Below are 17774 nucleotides of genomic sequence, written 5' to 3'. Positions count from 1 at the left end.
GAACGCTGAAGCTGAAATGCAGTGTTTCGAATTATATTAATGGTAAGAATCTGGCGTAGGAGTCGAGACGGAATTTGAACGTTTGAACCCAGACGCTGCGCCTTGTACTGCAAAATTTACAGGTTTTCACTTGTACAAGGATCTCTCTCTATTTCTACTTCAACATATCTGAAGACTGTACACGTACTACAGCATGCACAGCGAACTCGTGGCCTCCTGCAACCGGACAAGTGCCCACTCGTCCTTGAACTGTATCCCACTATCCAGCAAGTTTTCCATAGATTGAAACATCCATTTGTCCCATCTCAATGACAATGTTAGGGCTCGGGGAATTAGGGATCCCGCTCTGGTTGACCGGCTAATTAGCACGACCCTCTGCGAAGACCTAATTGACCGGTGTAAATGACAGCAAATTCACTCAAATTGACCCATAGCTCTTTGACGCTGATTTGCGCTAATTTGCAGGTAAATTTGGTCTAATTGACCGTAATCTACAACAAAGCCGCCAATCACCATTCCTCCCACTCGTCGTCATCCATCGGTGTCGAGGATGAAGTTGTGGCAGCCATCACCTTTGGTGTCGACAGACCTCCGCAAGCAGCCGTGGGCTGTAGAGCGTGGTCCGACAAAATATCGAGGAGGTACGTGGATGATATGTTAATATCTTTACCCACGTCGAACTCAGTGCTTTTCACGCCAGCTAAACCCACATGGTCCGCAATATCACCATTATCAAGCCAATCCCCATCTTCATCATCCGAGTCTGAACATCTGCCTTGATGTTCGTCGGTCAAGCTCGAAATGATGTCCGTGGTCATGGTAGGTGGTCGAGCAGGCGGCGGGACGACAGGCGGTTGTCTCAGGTTTACCATGGATGGTTGCATACATATCTCGCCATTTGACAGAAGGAGCGACCGTCGGTGCTACTGGCTGATTAACAGTATGAGTATGTTGGGAGTCCAGCCAACTGAACTTCACTCACATCAGCTTTCCAGCGGTGCCACTGACGAATCTGTATATGTTCTTTTGATGTTGAGATGTCTTGTCTGCTCCGAGTGGGACTGTTAAGCCACGTAATTGTTGAAACTGTCCTCTCGTCGGCCATCGACACTGGGACGACGGAGTATAACTTGATTGCAAGGGCCTGGATATAAGAGTGAGTCAAATAAAAATGTATCGAGCAAATATCATTGTCACCCCAAGAACTCGTGCGTTTTCGTCCTTTTGAACAGCTAACCACCAATCTCGAACGTTCTCATGCTTGCGAATTTGCGCCACTCCCTCGCCATACTCGGACACTCATTGGCAGCATGCTTCATGATTCGTTGTCGAGCTCTTGGCCATGACCATGTGATGTTACAGCCACGGCTGGCAATGCACCGAACAAGTTTTTCCCCAGTGGGATCACTTGCTAAATGACAAGGCTTCGAAACCTTGCGAAGCAGTGGGTGCATCTTGGCACCACCTTTTCGACTGTCCTCGTCTTCACCAGCACTGATATACCGGTCGTCATCGAAGGTTGACAAGATATGGGTATCGAGCTTCTGAACCTTGGGCTTTCGTTTCTCGGGTATCTGAGTATGATTGACTTTGACTGGTTTTTTTTTTCGTAGAACTCGAGTCCGAGACAAGGACTGGCAACTTTATAGTATGCCATCAGTAAGTCCGTTTTATTGAAGAAAAAAATAAGATTTGACTCACAGCTTTTCCAGCTGCAAGAATGAGGCCTCGCGCAGCTTCGAGAGTGTCGTTCACCCATTTCTCCAGGATAACATCACCCGGAAATTTCTTCGTCCATGTTTCAAAAACATGGACTATGGCCTCCATCTCTGGGCCTCGTTCAACGAGTTTAAGGCCATTGACTCGACTGCCCAACCTGACTTCTAGTTCTCGATTGACGGCAGCAGCCTCGCCAATGTCTGCAGTCCATTCGGCGTCTAAGGTGAAGTTCGAGAATTTATACTTTGACTCCTTCGGAATAGGAATGTCTGTTGGCAATGCTGCAAGACAGAGTCGTAGTTCAGCTAGTTGATCCTTGAGATGTTGCATGTAGCTTCGCGATGGGGAGGATAATATTTACAATATTTCGGCGACTCGAACTTCACAATATTTCGGATTCTCGGTGATCTTCCGAGTCGGCAACCAAATCAACTTATATATCTTGACTATGATGAGCTAGGGTGTTCAGAAATTAAGCTTTTTACACTGGTCTAGCCGAACCGGCCAAACTGAACCATTGGACCCAAATTCACCCAAATTCACCCAAATTGACACCTGGTTTTCGAGGGTCTGAAATTCACCCTGTCATTCACGGTAAATTAGCAAGGCAAATTAGCCCACCCCAAATTCCCTGAACCCTACATCTCATCTCCTTCGCGTGTTGGGACCCTTAGTTGACAACTTGCTTTGGCTCTGACAGATCCTTCGATTCTTCACACGTTGTCCCTGGAGACAAGATGATTTCTACCCGCACACCAGCTAGTACTCTCAATTTGCCCATTTCGTCACAACCTTCGTGAATGAGGGAGGAACAATGCCGGTTTCCCTCACTCTTATCCCTCTCTCGCTTTCTGACCTCTTTGACAGTCCTTCAGGGAACTTGGGCGAAGTTATCCGAAGTTGCTGTCAACGGTGCTGAATACGACTCCCGAGAACGTCAGCCCCACCCGAAATGTTTGGAAGGGGCCTCTTCACTTACATATACGAATTACTAGACGACCCAGGGAAGAATCGACTTATTTGGCTGCATGGCACGGCAGGCGTCGGAAAGTCTGCCATTGCGTTCACTGTAGCTGAGAGGATGAGAGGTCAGACTGATGTCTAAACACGGCTCGGAGGAGCGTTTTTTTCAGTTCTGACATAACATCATCAAGTTTCCCATTTACAAGCCTTGCGCTCGCTCGCATACACTCTGTCACGACCACATAACTGTACCTATATATACAACACTCCCACGATGCCCCATCGCCGGCTCTTCGCTTTCCGTCGATGATATATCACCAGCGATTCCCATCGTGAAACTTGAAGGTGCGAGTGAGACAGGTCGAATGTAGGCGAAATCCCAACATGCACCAGAGTCTCAGCTCATCGACGAACTCATTATCGAATGCCATGGGTGAGTCTCTGGATGCACGCAGTCATTCAGAGGCAGCTCACATCAAGAACGTCGCTCAGTAAGTCGAGGAGATCCCTTGTTCTGAAGTGCAGTGTGACGAACTGATCCTTCAGAAGGACCATGGGAAGCACAAAGGCGCCTGCGTGTGCCGCTCGACGCAGTGCGACGGGTGTGATATGACTATCACACCAAGTATTGCGATCTCAGCGTATGTATATCCATGACGACTCTTCCTCAATCTTCTGACCAAGTGTTGACAGACCCAAATCCCATAGTGTTCTTCCGAGTCTGCGGCCTGCAGTTTCTACTTTGAACAATCCAAGGTCGCGATCGCAGTCCCAAGCACACGATGTATAATATCTGGGCTACGAAATTCCATACACGCGCCTTGACAATTGCTGTTCTTGATTTTGTCCCTGGTATCAACTCTTTCCCGCCCATACGTTGACATCCCACATCTGAAAAGCGATTCATGAGACTGGGTTGCTCGTCGCGCTACGATGGTATGTCTCTTACCTCGATCTTTGCTCTCCTTGCTGTGATCTGACCCGGTCTACTGCACGCAGGAGTTTAACCCTGCGCTTGCAGATGCTGAGAGTGTACGCCAGACCATCACGGCGGGGTGCCCATTGGTATGCTCTGCTTCGGGTAAGCCGTGTACCCGTTGCGACGTTCCGTGTTTGCGCGGTTTGTCCACTGTTATTGAATTGGGACACATAGCGGCACGCGCACTCTCGGACATCCATGGACTACCTACAAAGTGAATTATCAGTGACGCTCATCATTTGTCTGTTACACAGGCTCAACCCTCCTCTTAGTTGCAAGTGTCGTAAATCAATGCCGATATAATATGCATGTCCTGATCTGGTGGTGGTGAGTGGTATCGGCTTGTTAAGCGCACAATGACCAACTGCTCTTTCAACCCTCCTAATTGGTACGTGAAGATATCTGGCATCCGGCCCTCTGCTAAAATTGAACAATAGTGGCCTCAGCAGCAATTAAGCCCACCATCCGTATTCATGACAAGTAACTGAGCTGCCAGTTTTCTGCTGTGCCACGACCCCGATGATTGCCACTCGAAGGCGTGAGATGGATACGTGAGTTGGAGCGCGCCGAGAGCATGTTGGCTCGCTCTCGTCCAGCCAACGTCTGCGGGGCTCGACACCACTTCATAAGCCCTAAAACTGCACGCGCCCATCTTGGCCATCCGTTCATTCTGTTTATCCTTCCTCACGCAGCTCGTGTTGTCGTGCTAACTTTAGCTTCACGCAGATCCAAGTGATCTCAGGTGGATGGTTTGTATAGTTTGGGTTTGGGTTTGGGTTTGGGTACGTGTGTCTATCAAATCTTCTTTCCGTTTTTGCTGACTGATGTTTCCATTGCTCGCACCGAGTCTCGAGCCGCTTTATATCACGAGTCATTGTACTCGAACCGTGTGTCGTTGATCTGCTGTTCCACTCACAAGGTCAACTTGCGCCTTCCAGCCCTTTCTCAGCAACCAACCACAACCACTACTCCGCACTTCTTCGATGGAAAACTTGACATTGACAGCTGGACCCATCAGTGTCGTGGCCAATCCTTCTTCAACGCCGGTTCCGTGGAGGAAATGCCACTCAAGGCCGGCGCCCAGACAGTGTGCTGCTCTCCTGCATACTTCAGCCCCTCTGCACACCCTCCAGCACATCTCTCGCATCCTCCCAATCCAACCACGCCCGACTGTGCTCAACTGCTCCCTCTAGCACCCCTACCCTACGCCCTGACCGTCTCAGTAATGATGACACTGCCGCTGCGTTCTTGTGTTCTCGTGCGGCGCCTCTCGTTATTTTAGTAAATTTTTCTATACCTTTTTGTCTGTCCTTACTCAAAGTTGCCATTTGAGTCAATTTGTACAGCAATTCTCATTGTTGTCGCATCCGCTGTCCATGTCATGCGCATATCTGCTACCTACCACCACATTCAAAATGTTCGCGCAACTATGTGGGGATTATACGCTGTGCAGATTGTCGTCGCTGCCATTTGCTGCGGCTTCTACTGCTCTGTTCATCTCCAAGATGGCCAGGGATGCATCATTGGTCCCCTGGATAATGCAAGCTGGGTCGGAATTCACTGGCTAGCTCCAACCTGGCTTTACGGTACCAGCTTCGTCCTCGCTGCGCTACTCAGCATAAAAACGCTCGAAATTAAGCCTGTATCTTACTGGCGTCTCATGCTTCGGGACGGCTTGAACCTGTATGGTGCCATTCTCCTTGTAATCTCGTCAAAACTGACCCCATCAAGACAATTGTCTCCAGCATGGCAGCTGTGCTTGCGATGATGATGTCTATGCGCATCATCCTCTCCGTTAGAGGGGACCTTGTCAACGGAGGCTCGTTCTCTGTCTCTTCCCACACTGCCTCATCAGGCGCCAATACAAACCCCCTCTCCGGCTCAGACATGAGACCAAGAGGCGGTAACCACACTTTCCGCTTATCGCGATGTAGACAAGTGGATAGGAAGGAATTAGTGTGCTCGCTGGCAGGCTTTCATCTATAATACTATTGTTTCTTCCGCTTTTTCTATATTTGATTATGTTTGTTTTGTTGCTATATTACTTCTTGGACGCATATGTTGTAGGACTGTGGATAGCTGTGCGGACAAGCGCAGAGTCTAAACTTGAATGTGCGCCCGCCCGCTTTAAATCAAACTGGTGATTGAGTCATTACCTTTACCTTACCACGAGCCTATTCCAATGTTCTACATAGGTACGTTTCATTAGCTATCGATGGATGGATGCTGCCGAAACCTTCGTGACTGATTGATCTGTGTTCAATCAGACTGCATCATGGGCTCCACAGTCAGTTTGTGCCGCTTCACAACTTGAAGCACGAGCAAGCTTGAAGCATACATTTCGTGTGTAAGTGATGAGCGCTGACAACCAATCTATTCAATGAGTGAAGGTAATCCCTCCCAGAAGAGGTGTTTGAGGTGGCCGGGGCGAAGCCACTCAAACCCTCATTTGCTACTAGCAGAGAGGGAAGCCAGTGAGGTATACTGATATCTCTACTGCTCTGTGAATAATGATGATTTTCCAGCAGTCTTTGCTCCTGCCCTGAGTATCCTCTTCAGGAATCTCGTGGTTCATTCCCAAGTCCTTTTGCAAGGTGTTGAAGAGCCATTCCACTTGAAGCGCTCAAAAGCCTCCCATCCCCCCGACATAAAACGGTGCATCGCCGCGGCGGGCAGGACACCTTCGTTGGTTTACTTATATAAAAATTCATCTTACCTTCACAAAGCCACACATCACAAGGTAACCACCCTACCAGAGTTACGGTGATTGTTGTGATTGTTAACTATATATAACTAACTTTTACTTTCTAGTCTGTTCACCAGTTCACTGATGCCACCGCGCAGCTACAAGTAGTGATGTGCACAGCCCGGCTTGGAATTCTGAATAGTCAAAACCGCGGCTCCTACTATCGACAACGACAATGTTATCACTGGCGCCCCTCTTCCGTATGATAAGCATATATCCGTTCCCAGGAACCAATCGTGAGTAGCATCCAACATGACTGAGCAGCTCCCCCCACATACTACTCTTCCTCAGCCAGAACCAGTCTCCAGAACCAACACAGTATACCCTTTCAGAAACGTTCACCATTGGATGACACAGCACACAGCACCTCGTCTGCCCAGACCAACTTAAAGCCCATCTTCAGCTCCTGGCGGCGTTCAGTCACCTTAATCAGCGTGTCGCCGCCAGCGAGAGTCTTATCGCAGGATTAAAGACGGACAGCGAAAAACGTTGGGTATGGTTCGTCAATCTGGCCATTGAACAGCGCTTACACCACTGAACCTTATGCCAGGCTAACCCCGATCTGCTAACGACTGGCGCACCGCAGCACAACGTCTCTGCTTGGGAGCGCCGTACAAAATCACCTTACGACGGTGGTCCTCACACACAAATCTATCAAGTGTCCCTACTGTTGTCGCACTATTCTTGTGCATGTGTACCTTGTGCTTACATGACATGGGAACACACCTATAGCTAGTTCCATCGGCTCCCCGTACTCAGACAGCCATGTACACATGCGCGTCCGAGTCCTTGCGGAGAAGCTAGCTCAACCCGACATGCGTTCTCAATCTCCAAGTCTCATGGATTTTGCAGAGTTTTTTGTCACAGATATTTTGAATTTGATCAACAAGCTTGCAGACAATATTCAAGCGAGAAAATGGTCAAGTAGGTTAGGTAGGATACTAGTACAATATACTTCAACTGTGTATTGGTCACCTGGCTTGATACTAGCAATACATCATGTAGACCGAGGCGTTCATCTGAAATACCTTAAGACTTAACGATGCCTTTCAGTAACTGTAAAACATATGTTGACAATAGGTAGATACTGACCTCGAAACTAGATATGATGGCATCCATGCTTTCTCTATTAAGCGCCACAGGAATGGGTAAAAGAGTACCGGAAGAATCTTTAACATTTTGTCCCTTTACCCATTCCAAGTTGCATGTTCGTTCTTTTGCCAATGTTGGAAATGAGGTTCGGTCTGTCTTGGTGAATGTTGTACAGTATCGCTTCACTTTGCAAAGCAAATGTTCAGCAAATATCGGCGAAAACTGTAAAACATCCTTGTCTTCACCAGCAAGCGAGGCGTCAAGATGGTGATAGAAGTGGAGGAAGGCTGCATGCGTCCAATTGCTCCCTCGGCCATCAATATCATAGCCAAGAAGCAAAAGACCTTGGAAACTTCCCATGCCACGATGTTGGTCAATAAATGCAGCCGTTGCATCAGGTGTGGGCTGTTTCGCTAGTCCGAATATGGCGGTGTTGTTTAGAAATTGCAGAGCTGATAATCCGTGAATGAACCCTGGGAGTTGCTGCTTCGACAACCAAGCCCTGATATCATCAGCTTCCAGTCGATCTTCTTCTGACCAGTGGACCGGGTTTGTATTTGCCCTACTGCCAAGCAACTCCAACCAGCTAGATTGAACCGACTTGTCAAAGAGGGGAGAAAACTTCTCCTTTGGGGTTAGAGGCTCCTTGGAATGACTTGTGCATGGGCGGATATCAAAGACGGGAGAGGGAGTTCCCCATATACGAATGTTGCAACACTTGTCCTCCTTCGAGTGTTCCACTCTCTCATATAGTGCAACACAAGCATCTAGGGAGTCAAAGCAAAGGATGTGCTTCTCCACAAACTTCCGAGTAATGAAGCCATGTCCACATGTCATATAGGCTAGAAGGCTAGAAACTCCATCCGCTGTTGTTAGATATTGGGGAGTGAATGTTTTCTGGAGCAGTCGACTGTAGTGGTTTCAAAATGGACCATAGCGAATGATATTATCCACGTCGTCCCAACTCATTGTACAGATCCCAAACGCCAATATTCCATAAGCACTCTTAACAAACATCGCATCACAAGACATTCTCCCCGCCAACATCCACGGCCTCGTCGTCCCAGACGCCTTCTAAGCCTCAAGAGGCATACGGCGTGGATCATCCCAGAAGTCGTGAGCTTAAACCCAACAGTCTGTTCAGTCGCGTGGTCGATTTGAAGGAGCGAGTGATAATATAGCAATTTGTGAAACTTACTGTCGTCAGCACAAAAGACAGTATCACTGGTCCAAGAACCAGAACATGTAGAAACCCAGTTCCCAAGCGCGTCCTGTCTCCAGCCCTCCCTTTGCACGAATTCCCAGCTCGGTGCAAGCGAAACCGTGAGATTGCTAACGGGGCCACAGGGACTTGGTGATAGGTATGCAGCATGAATGAGCAGAAGAAGAAGAAAAGAGCTGGATGAAGAACGGTAGCACATGAGACAGAAAGACAAAAACTAGATAACTTGCATCAACACCCGCATCCCACCTGCATTGTGCTACACATTCAAGAGGGAAAGATATACAGAGATCGGGGAGCTTGTCGCACTCGTAATGCCGTGTCCAAGTACTTTTGCATCGAGTGGTTTGGAATGCACGCAAGGAGGTAACCAGGGGTGGACGGACGCTAAGACGGTACCACGTTACATGCGAACAGGTAATGGTGCAAGTGAGAAGGAAGCGTGACCAACATCCCATCACCCAACATACAGTGGGAAGCGGTACAAAGACAGAGGTACAGACACCAGTCAAATGAAAAAGCACGCACCTCACTTCACCACCCACTTCACCTCACTCATCCATTGCCCCCGTCCATGGCACGTGATCGGCTCAGGTGTGTTTTACTCCACATTCCAGTCCTCGAACCAAGCAACGGACTTCAGGACCCATCCATCCCCGACATCAAACCCTGAACCATAACAGGTTTAAAAATCGCCTCCCAGAAAATGAAGCTCCGCTGCTGCTGGGTGGACGATGATAGACATTGGGGTGCTGAGATGCAGGAAGTGGAGACGAAAAATAGGCTCCCGGCCCATCTTCATCCTCCTCGTTCGGCACGCATGCTCCTTTGTACGATACCTCCGTTCATGGCAGCTTTGAGCAGTGGTAGGATTTGCGCTTGCATTAAATAGACGCGTCCATATAAAAGGAATTTGCCCCGAAACAAAGAGTAGAAGGCGGTGTGTGATCAGAGGCAGGACTGGAGGAATGCAAGGAGGTGTCCACTGTTAGGACGAGCGAGGTATTGATTGACCGGTGGACGAGGTGGGGAGTAAGGGGCAAGATGTGTCAAACTGAATGAAGAGTTAAATGAAAGAGACTTACAACACAATCATAAGGTTTTAAGGTTCGCTTTCGAGTCGACGCTGCCCTCGCGATTGGAGCGGGCGTATATAGATTCGGATGGCGAGGGGACAGGATACGGAGAACATTATAGCTGCTAGCAAAGCATGTAATAGCAGGATCACCATGCAACCTGCAGACTCATATGAGAATCGCAACAAAAAGGATGGCACTCACACAAGAACGCATAACAAATGCCAATAAGATTAGTATATTTCCACCTGCAAGGGCCTTTTCCACTCAATCATGTAACCAAAACGCGGGTCTCCCGTACGAGTCATACTGGACTTGAGAGGGCTTACGCGGAAGTAATAATATAAGAAGCAGGGACTCCAACTCGAGGTGCTATTAATTAGGAGAGACTGCAAATTTACTAGCACCGTTTTCTCTCGTTCAGCGCTTCGATGAGGTTGTAGTTTGTGGCGAATGTCACGGTGTTATCGGTGTAATAAACCCGAATAGTAATACTGGAACCTAATTTTAGAGTATTCAGTTGCTGTGTGGACGTTCAAAACTTTTAACTAAGCTGTAACCATGGCTCAGCAGATGCTGTTGGTGAGTCTAGACGCAGTGCGCACGACATTCAAGTTGCACATACTCACCAGAAGAGCAGTCCATCGATCATCAGTCCTACTGCGAACGATGTCATCAAAGCATATGTTGTACCCGTTGACCCCAAGAATCCTGCAGGAAATGCTATTCTAGGTGTCAACCCAGCAACCTTGCGGTCTCCACTTCCTTAGGCGCAGAAACCTGCCAAGGTTGCACGCCCCATCTCTTCTATAGGACTCCTGCGTTCGACACAACTGCACTTGTGTCACTTGGTGAGGGGTTTAACTCAAAAACTGGGGATGTAGGACGAGATCGTTCGTAAGGCCATTGCCAGTGGTATAAACTTGAAGAGTGTTAAGGGACTTAGTGATGGTGCTTCTTATGCTGTTATCGATGCATCAACAAATCCTCATGCTGCTGGTAAGATATAGTTTGATCTACACAATGCCTTATCTTAAGTACTTCTCCAAGGTGTCGCTGCTCACTTGGCACTATACAACTTCTCGTTCAAAACATCACCTCCATCGGCGTTCGACCCATGGGGCACGGCTGGCGTGCAGAATATTTTTAAAAAAACTCCACAAATACCGAGTTTGCCGACTGGGATCATGGTGTCGTCTATGCGAATGCACAGAACCTGTCAAGAACAGTGAGTTCATGAAACGGGGTGGTCTCTTGATCCGCAGAGAATATAACCGACTTCAATAGTTAATGGAATTGCCCGTGAATATGATGACACGTACTGTACGTTTATCTTTGAGCTCTGCAAGCGATTGAATTCATGTTACTATGTTGCAAGGCGTTCTGCGAGCGCGCCAAAACAGAGTTTATCGGTATCCCTAACGTGGAGATCATTGTTCGTAACGAAGGTTAGATATTCTATTGCTTTTGAAGTTCTCTTAACATATGTACTGATGCCTCGACAACTTGGGAGTCTGAAAAGGACATCGTACACTTTTTACACTCGATGTATGTTTGATATTGGCATGTTCTCTTGTAGCGCATCTTACTCTCGGTAACTCAAGGGGCTGATCAGCCTGCGAGGTTCCTCTAGATGTAAGCATGCCCTATCCTCTTTGTCTGTAGTATCTTTTACAGTTTGATGGTTGTAAAAGTCACTACAAGGACGCCTGTTCAAAAGACGCACAACCTCTTGCTTTCGTGGGCAAGGGCATCTCTTTCGGCATCGGAGGAACCAGATTGAAACCTTCAGCACTAAGACCATCGCTCTTCAACTGGAAGGTCTTTCGCTCATCATACCTAAATGGATACAGGACATGAAGCTGATGCGCGGCGACATGGGCATAATCCGAACTGAGCTTGAAAGTGGCCACTAACTTTGAACTGCAACTTGAAGTGGGGCGGCTGCAGTCGTATCATCTCTACTCGCGATCGCTCAGCTTCAACTCCCGTACGTTTGTGTCCACTTCAATCTACACTCATTCTCATCTATCTTGGTTGCAGAATCAATCTTGTCACCGTCACTCCAATTTGTGAAAACTTGCCCGGCCCCAAAGCCATCAAGCCAGACGATGTGTAAGTTCCGGAATGCGATATTAGTCATGTATTGGACTGAGCATCTGCCAGAATCTACGCTATAATGGTAAATCCGTTGAGGTTGACAACATGGAGGCTTAGGCTCGGCCTGGAGGAGCTTAGGCTCTCCAGAATTCAAGCATCCCGTATGGGCAAACGATAATGCGGTCCTCGAAGTGCTTGTAGCGGATCAGTGTGGCAAATCAAGGCACTATCATTGGTCGTTACTTTTCCCTGCTGCCATAATCAGTAAGGTTCGACAACGCTAGTTACGGGGAAAAAATCACTTTGCATCTGGAACTCAGGCAGATTTGGTGTCGAAAACACCTCTGCGCATTAAGTCTCCGCAGTACCAGCCTCTTGGAAAATACTCGCTAGGTTTGAAGCCTGCCAGGATGCCCAAAGGCAGAAAGCTGAAATAGAGGGCACTTAGGTCGCTGGGTGTCTTCACTGAGCCAGCCTCCTTTTCAACAAGATCAATCCACCATGGGTGCGACTTCTCATTGATGTTTTCCGACAACCCCTCTTCGCCTCCCGGTACCCATTCCAAGGTAAGGCGTCATCGTACGCGTTCGCACTTCTGAGTTTTAGAAATAGTCATGACTGTGTTGTCTATATCTGCCTGCAGGGAGATCAACAAACGTGACCAGTAAAACGAGCAAAGAACTGACGTTCAGGTCAGAAATGACAAATAATCCCAAGCAACAGCATGCGTATTCAGGAGGGAGCTGCAGTGGTAAGAGCCCGCCTTCTCGAGATATGAAAACAAGGAAAAGGGTTTTGTCCATGCGACACTGATCCAATGTCTCGATCTCAGATGGCCTATGTTCAGGTATCTGGGGTTGGATTTGAGGAGTTGCTGAGGAAGACACTGCCGGCGTATCCAGTTCCGGAACTAGAGATGGAGACAAGACCGTCGGCAATGGTGAATTTACTACCGGTACTGCAGCTGACGTGGATAACTGTGACACAGCTATGGCATCGGATGACAACACTTCTCGTAATCTAAGTGACGGAATGGAAAGAATTCGAACGAGCCCACCTTCGGATCCCGCAGCTAGATGTGCAGTGAACGATGAGAAATTGAACTGCAGATGGTCGCTTTTGATGGGGATGAAGGAGGACGCGGCATCCCACCTAAATTCGAGATCAGGACGCAAGCCTCGCAAATATGCCGAGTTCTAACCCGTGCTGCCAGATCACTGTTATCGGAGGGCCTCTCGTCGTGTGTTATGTCATGCGAATCGCCACGTACAAGTACTTCGGGTCCGTATCGATAACTCCACTCCCTATATTTGACGCTGCTCAATCAGTGAACAAGGGTTAAAAACAGAAGGAACTCACTAAACGACTTCCAGAGTATTTCTGTCTCTCCAAGAATGCTCAGGGTTAGGATACTCTAGGAACAATGTGGGCATTTGAAACTGCCGCCATGAGATACCCGTAAGAAATTTCGTGGGTTCAGGAAATATCGAAGCAAATTCTGCGCGAGACTGGGTATCTAGTTAAACTCGATTCGCATTCATCATTTCGAGGTACCTCACGTTTGTCCAGACTCGAGGCGTGCAAGGTGTACAAAGAAGGGTATCGACTGTGGGAACAGCACAGCTGTCAATCGCACACTTGGTCTTTGGAGGTCTAACAAAAGTCCAAACCGGTGCTGTGGAGACTGCGGCATCTATTCGTGACGCGTTATGTGCATGAATGGGCAAATCTGATGAGGTACCAACCGCTTCTAGTTTCCAGGTTGACTGGTGCTCTGAAGGGACCATCGACCTTATTCTTATTCCCCTTGCATTTAGAAGTTTTTTTGGGAGTACTTGAAGAGTTCGGATGGGTCAATTTCGGTTTCTTTGGTGACCGAGAGTTTGAAGAAGTTGTTATAGGTTGGCTGGATCTTGAAGCTACTATCATCTTGGAGGGTGGCGCCGGAGGGGTCTTGGACATTCCGGATATTGGTGGGGATACAGAGGTTGGTGCACATTTTTTAAGATTGGTTATTTTGGGCGGGGGAAGCTTCTGATAGCGTGGTTGACTGGCATCACAAGGCCGCTCGGTCTTGGTGCACCGATCGCAGGGCAAGAGACGCGAACAAGATTGCTTTAAGGAGCGACAATGAGTGCAGGAATAGGGAACAGCGGATATATTCTCGCCGGAGGGAATTTCACGAAGCTCAAACATAGCACGAGGGTGAATAGCTTCATGGTAGATCATCGAATCTATGGAAATGATGGGTCGACGAACTGATGGATGTCAGGCTTGTACGGAATCTGGTACATCATGATCCGCGTCGGTGTCGACGTCCATCTCCGAGCATGAAGAGAGTCGGAACTTGGGTGATTATATAGTACTTACTTCAAACTTGGTACTCTGCGGAAGTCGATGTGACAACTCTAAATCGATGGGGCGTCTATAACTCCGCGAATCACAAAACGAACGTGTCAGTGTCGTTTGTAACGTTCACGCTCGCAATGGGGATAAATAGGTAAATGACGCGGGCAATGCGGCAGAGTGGAGGATTAGCGTCTCACCGCCGCTACGATGACTAAAGCACGTGGTATGATGTAATGTAGCCCGTTTGGACCCCCAGCTTTTCAAAGCTGGGGGTCCAAACGGGCTACATTACATCATACCACGTGACCACATGCTCTTAACAAACGATCTAAGTCCTCAAGGCCTCACTCGTCTTGTACACCCACAACTGATGACTTGACTGATCATTGCTGGTATATTCATCTTACTTTCTAGGCCAGGTATTTTCCAGCAGTGTGCATAACCGTGCTAAGCAATAAACAGCTGCTCCAGCAATCAATGAAGTACATGCCCCCCACTGTCTGTGATACATCGAGCATGATCGAGCAGCTCATGCACGTATTCCATGCAGGTATCAAAGATTTCGTGAGTTTCCCCAGGGTGCCCTACGTTGATTGCGGTGGTTTTCCTACGTTACACATGACTTTATATGACTTTATATTCCAATATTCCAATATAACGAAAACCTTTTCTATATATGACGATATCTGCGGCTCACCAGTCCTCTGATGTGCGAGGACTGCCTTGAAATTAGGCGACAAGATCGCACCCATTGCTTCTGCTGCCTGTTTCGAATGTTGGTTAGCATCATAATACACTGAAGTGTACAAAAGAAAGCGGGACTATGTGAAACGGGATGATGGAGATGCTCACCTCATGTTGAACTGTCGGATTATCGTCCAGATTCTCCGGCACAGCTTGAAGGACTGGGAGAGTATGCAAGCTCATGCTTGAGAGTGCCGAGTAACCGAGCAGGAAATCCCTTACGATTTTTTTGGTCGAGCTTCAGAAGATTGTCAGAAGGGGATGTGAATCTCAGAATCGATCGCCTACGTCGTCGTTGTAGTTCATGATGATTCTCTTCAACTCGGAAGGGTCGGAAGTGACAAAGTCTTCCATGTGTCTGAGAGGCGATGAGAATACGCAAACAGAATTAGTTGTGTGATGCACCTCGTGACAAGAAAGGCAGGATTGGTGATAAAACAGATGTTTCTTTGGAGATAAGTACAAATTCGGCATAGCTGCAGTGAGGCGTTCCACGGAGCCATACCTGCAATCCATTCCGTACCGCCAGTGCTGATTGAGGGATTGATGTACCCTGCGAGACGACCTGCGAGACTGCCTAGGCGTTTGTGATGTGCAGAAGCAGCAGCAATGTCGTGCTTGGTGTGATTGACGGCAGCTAAGAGACCCTGAAGCCCAAATCACAAATTAGCGTAAATGAGAACGCTAATAACAGCAGTATACACGAACCTTATCCTCCAACTTCCAAATACAATTTCTGGTGGAGTTGCTCAAGCGACAGGACGACATCGATCGGGCTAATGACGTTACCGAGCGATTTTCTCATTTTGCGTCCACGAGCGTCGCGAATCATCGCGTGACAGAGTACCTCAGAAAATGGCATCTGACAAGTAAGATAGAAGCCCATGAGAACAATACGCGCCACACAGAAGAAAAGGATGTCCCAGCCTGTTTCAAGGATACTGGCAGGGTGATACCGAGGAAAATTGGCAGTCTATTCGTGGACGATTAAAGAATTACTCACACATCTTCGTTGCAACCTCAAACTTCCCCTCAAACTTTTTGTGCTGTTCAATGACCAACCCTCGTGTGGGTCGCCTCGAACAAGGCCCTTCATCGTCACCTTCGTGTATTCTTTGAGCGAGAGTCAGAAATTGGCCAGACGCTGTGTTGTGCCTTCGACTAACGCGCACGCAGGTCAAGAGACAGTAGATACGGAAAATTGGAAGGGAACTTACAGTCATGAAAATCCGACTCGACCGAGTCTTCACATGGCAATGAGTTCAACAACAACGAAACAAGTAGTGTTACTCACGGAGGAATAATCTCAACCACGTGATCGTTCTTCTCGTTGAGCTGACCAGCGAGTGAGATGCTCAAGTTGGTAGATTTTGTCGCACAGCAGTGATTTCAGCGGCAGGAACGACGGACAGCCCTGAATAAACTGTGTAAAAGAACGTCAGACAGCCTTGCTTCTGCACAAGGGTTAAAAATACTCATACCCCAAGCTCGATAAGATGAGGGAGGAAGGTGATCATCCTGACAATTGAGGTGTGGTTGGTGGCGAGTTCACACTTGAGAGCTGACCGAGATGAGAACGCCATGAGTAATCATAGATGCACCGTGACAGCAGGAGACCTACATTCGGGATAAACGGCTTCTGGCTTAGTGAAGTCGAAGGCCCGTTGAATGCCATTCGAGAACAAGAACCTAGACAGCCGGTCAGTGCCGATTTGCATGGGATAGTGCTAGGGGCACATACATCTGGGTAAGTGTTGACGATATCTTCGATGGAAGACTTGAGAACGCTGCGCTCTGAAAGAACGTCAAGAGTAACGCTCTTGAGTCGTCCGGTAGCAATGTGTAAGGCAACCAGTTCATCGAGCCTTTCCTTGCAGCGACTGCAGACAATATTGACGGTTAGCAGGGCAAGAGTACGACCTATTTCTGCAGCGGATCCAACGACCAAGACACACTGAGAATCGATGATGTTGGCCATGATAAAAGAGTGAGTTTGCGGTAGTAATTCGCTGGGAAAGGGGGACGAAGGTGCTGACCTTTATACCTACGACCACCTGTTCAATCTAAAGTGAACCGATCATGGCCCGTGACGATGCATGACTCAATGATGCATGCGAACGATATCGCGGTGCGAGACTCATCTTCGGTATTTTCAGCTGTGTAACAAGGAATGATAATTGATACTTAGTTAGGATCCATAATCAAGAAGGAACGACTGTCCTCCAGGTTCCTTCTATATCCAGGTCTGACTACGATGGACTCTGATCGGATCCCCGACTCCCACGGTTACAGATGCGGCAAACGTGCCGGTGAAATGTTGGGGGCAACAGAACGGCAACAGAGAATGGCAACAGAACGGGCAACAGACTCGTGGAAAAGTTGAGGGCAATAGAAAGGCGAAGAGGGACAACTGGGGCAACAGAATCGGGAACTGAGAAGGAGCTTTGAGGGCTGCGGTAGAGCGGCGTACAGACTGGCCGGGCGTTGGGTTGGCAGGGTGCTATAGTAGAAGCGCGGCCTGTGTAGCGTCCGGCTATAAGTCCAGCTCATGATATGATCTAGTCTAACAATTTGAAGTCAATTTGAAGCTGCGCGGTGCTGATCACCACATGATAGGTTTATTTTTCTTCGACAACCGTGACACTGACGTACATATATATTCACTCCATGATACTGTACGGTTTCTGCAGCCATTTTTCGAGACCGGCAGGCTTTCATGGTCCTCTAATACTAGAACACGGCGGGCCCGCATTGATACCATAATATTATGTGCCATGTCCCGGA

At 48.2% G+C, this 17774-nt stretch overlaps 6 protein-coding genes across 6 annotated transcripts; 2 read left to right on the top strand and 4 right to left on the bottom strand.

Annotated features, from left to right (window-relative positions):
* Nucleotides 1-318: 318 nt before the first annotated feature.
* DFJ58DRAFT_861777 (uncharacterized protein) lies at nucleotides 319-2049 on the bottom strand (the record flags this gene model as incomplete). Its single annotated transcript, XM_041394047.1, has 4 exons — nucleotides 319-923; nucleotides 983-1144; nucleotides 1434-1634; nucleotides 1702-2049. 4 exons carry the CDS (start codon nucleotides 2047-2049, stop codon nucleotides 510-512), a joined length of 1125 nt encoding a protein of 374 aa, XP_041238022.1. The 3' UTR covers nucleotides 319-509.
* A 1415-nt stretch (nucleotides 2050-3464) lies between these two features.
* DFJ58DRAFT_861776 (uncharacterized protein) lies at nucleotides 3465-5647 on the top strand (the record flags this gene model as incomplete). The annotated part of the gene is made up of 6 exons (XM_041394046.1): nucleotides 3465-3534; nucleotides 3593-3618; nucleotides 3682-3747; nucleotides 4581-4919; nucleotides 4983-5344; nucleotides 5407-5647. The coding sequence occupies 6 exons, from the start codon at nucleotides 3465-3467 to the stop codon at nucleotides 5645-5647; spliced, it is 1104 nt and encodes a 367-aa protein (XP_041238021.1).
* Nucleotides 5648-7436: 1789 nt separating this feature from the next.
* DFJ58DRAFT_668490 (uncharacterized protein) lies at nucleotides 7437-8336 on the bottom strand (the record flags this gene model as incomplete). The annotated part of the gene is made up of 1 exon (XM_041382702.1): nucleotides 7437-8336. The coding sequence occupies one exon, from the start codon at nucleotides 8334-8336 to the stop codon at nucleotides 7437-7439; it is 900 nt and encodes a 299-aa protein (XP_041238020.1).
* Nucleotides 8337-10358: 2022 nt separating this feature from the next.
* Nucleotides 10359-14457, top strand: DFJ58DRAFT_861771 (cytosol aminopeptidase family, catalytic domain-containing protein; the record flags this gene model as incomplete). Its single annotated transcript, XM_041394045.1, has 21 exons — nucleotides 10359-10379; nucleotides 10568-10648; nucleotides 10682-10796; nucleotides 10836-10987; nucleotides 11011-11025; nucleotides 11085-11120; nucleotides 11176-11245; nucleotides 11413-11432; nucleotides 11463-11618; nucleotides 11651-11702; nucleotides 11748-11787; nucleotides 11841-11912; nucleotides 11964-11979; nucleotides 12388-12463; nucleotides 12541-12589; nucleotides 12621-12648; nucleotides 12745-12837; nucleotides 13007-13137; nucleotides 13448-13608; nucleotides 13652-13884; nucleotides 14398-14457. 21 exons carry the CDS (start codon nucleotides 10359-10361, stop codon nucleotides 14455-14457), a joined length of 1677 nt encoding a protein of 558 aa, XP_041238019.1.
* Nucleotides 14458-15117: 660 nt separating this feature from the next.
* Nucleotides 15118-15758, bottom strand: DFJ58DRAFT_733937 (uncharacterized protein; the record flags this gene model as incomplete). Its single annotated transcript, XM_041386375.1, has 4 exons — nucleotides 15118-15228; nucleotides 15279-15348; nucleotides 15396-15637; nucleotides 15699-15758. 4 exons carry the CDS (start codon nucleotides 15756-15758, stop codon nucleotides 15118-15120), a joined length of 483 nt encoding a protein of 160 aa, XP_041238018.1.
* A 538-nt stretch (nucleotides 15759-16296) lies between these two features.
* Nucleotides 16297-16968, bottom strand: DFJ58DRAFT_733936 (uncharacterized protein; the record flags this gene model as incomplete). Its single annotated transcript, XM_041386374.1, has 5 exons — nucleotides 16297-16413; nucleotides 16472-16551; nucleotides 16612-16679; nucleotides 16732-16784; nucleotides 16843-16968. The coding sequence occupies 5 exons, from the start codon at nucleotides 16966-16968 to the stop codon at nucleotides 16297-16299; spliced, it is 444 nt and encodes a 147-aa protein (XP_041238017.1).
* Nucleotides 16969-17774: the final 806 nt, after the last annotated feature.

This window comes from Suillus subalutaceus, assembly GCF_016647625.1.
Source record: "Suillus subalutaceus strain FC151 chromosome Unknown DFJ58scaffold_161, whole genome shotgun sequence".
Classification (NCBI taxonomy): Eukaryota; Fungi; Basidiomycota; class Agaricomycetes; order Boletales; family Suillaceae; genus Suillus; species Suillus subalutaceus.
Note: the sequence above shows the minus strand (reverse complement) of the source record. Positions and strands in the feature narration are given on the sequence as shown.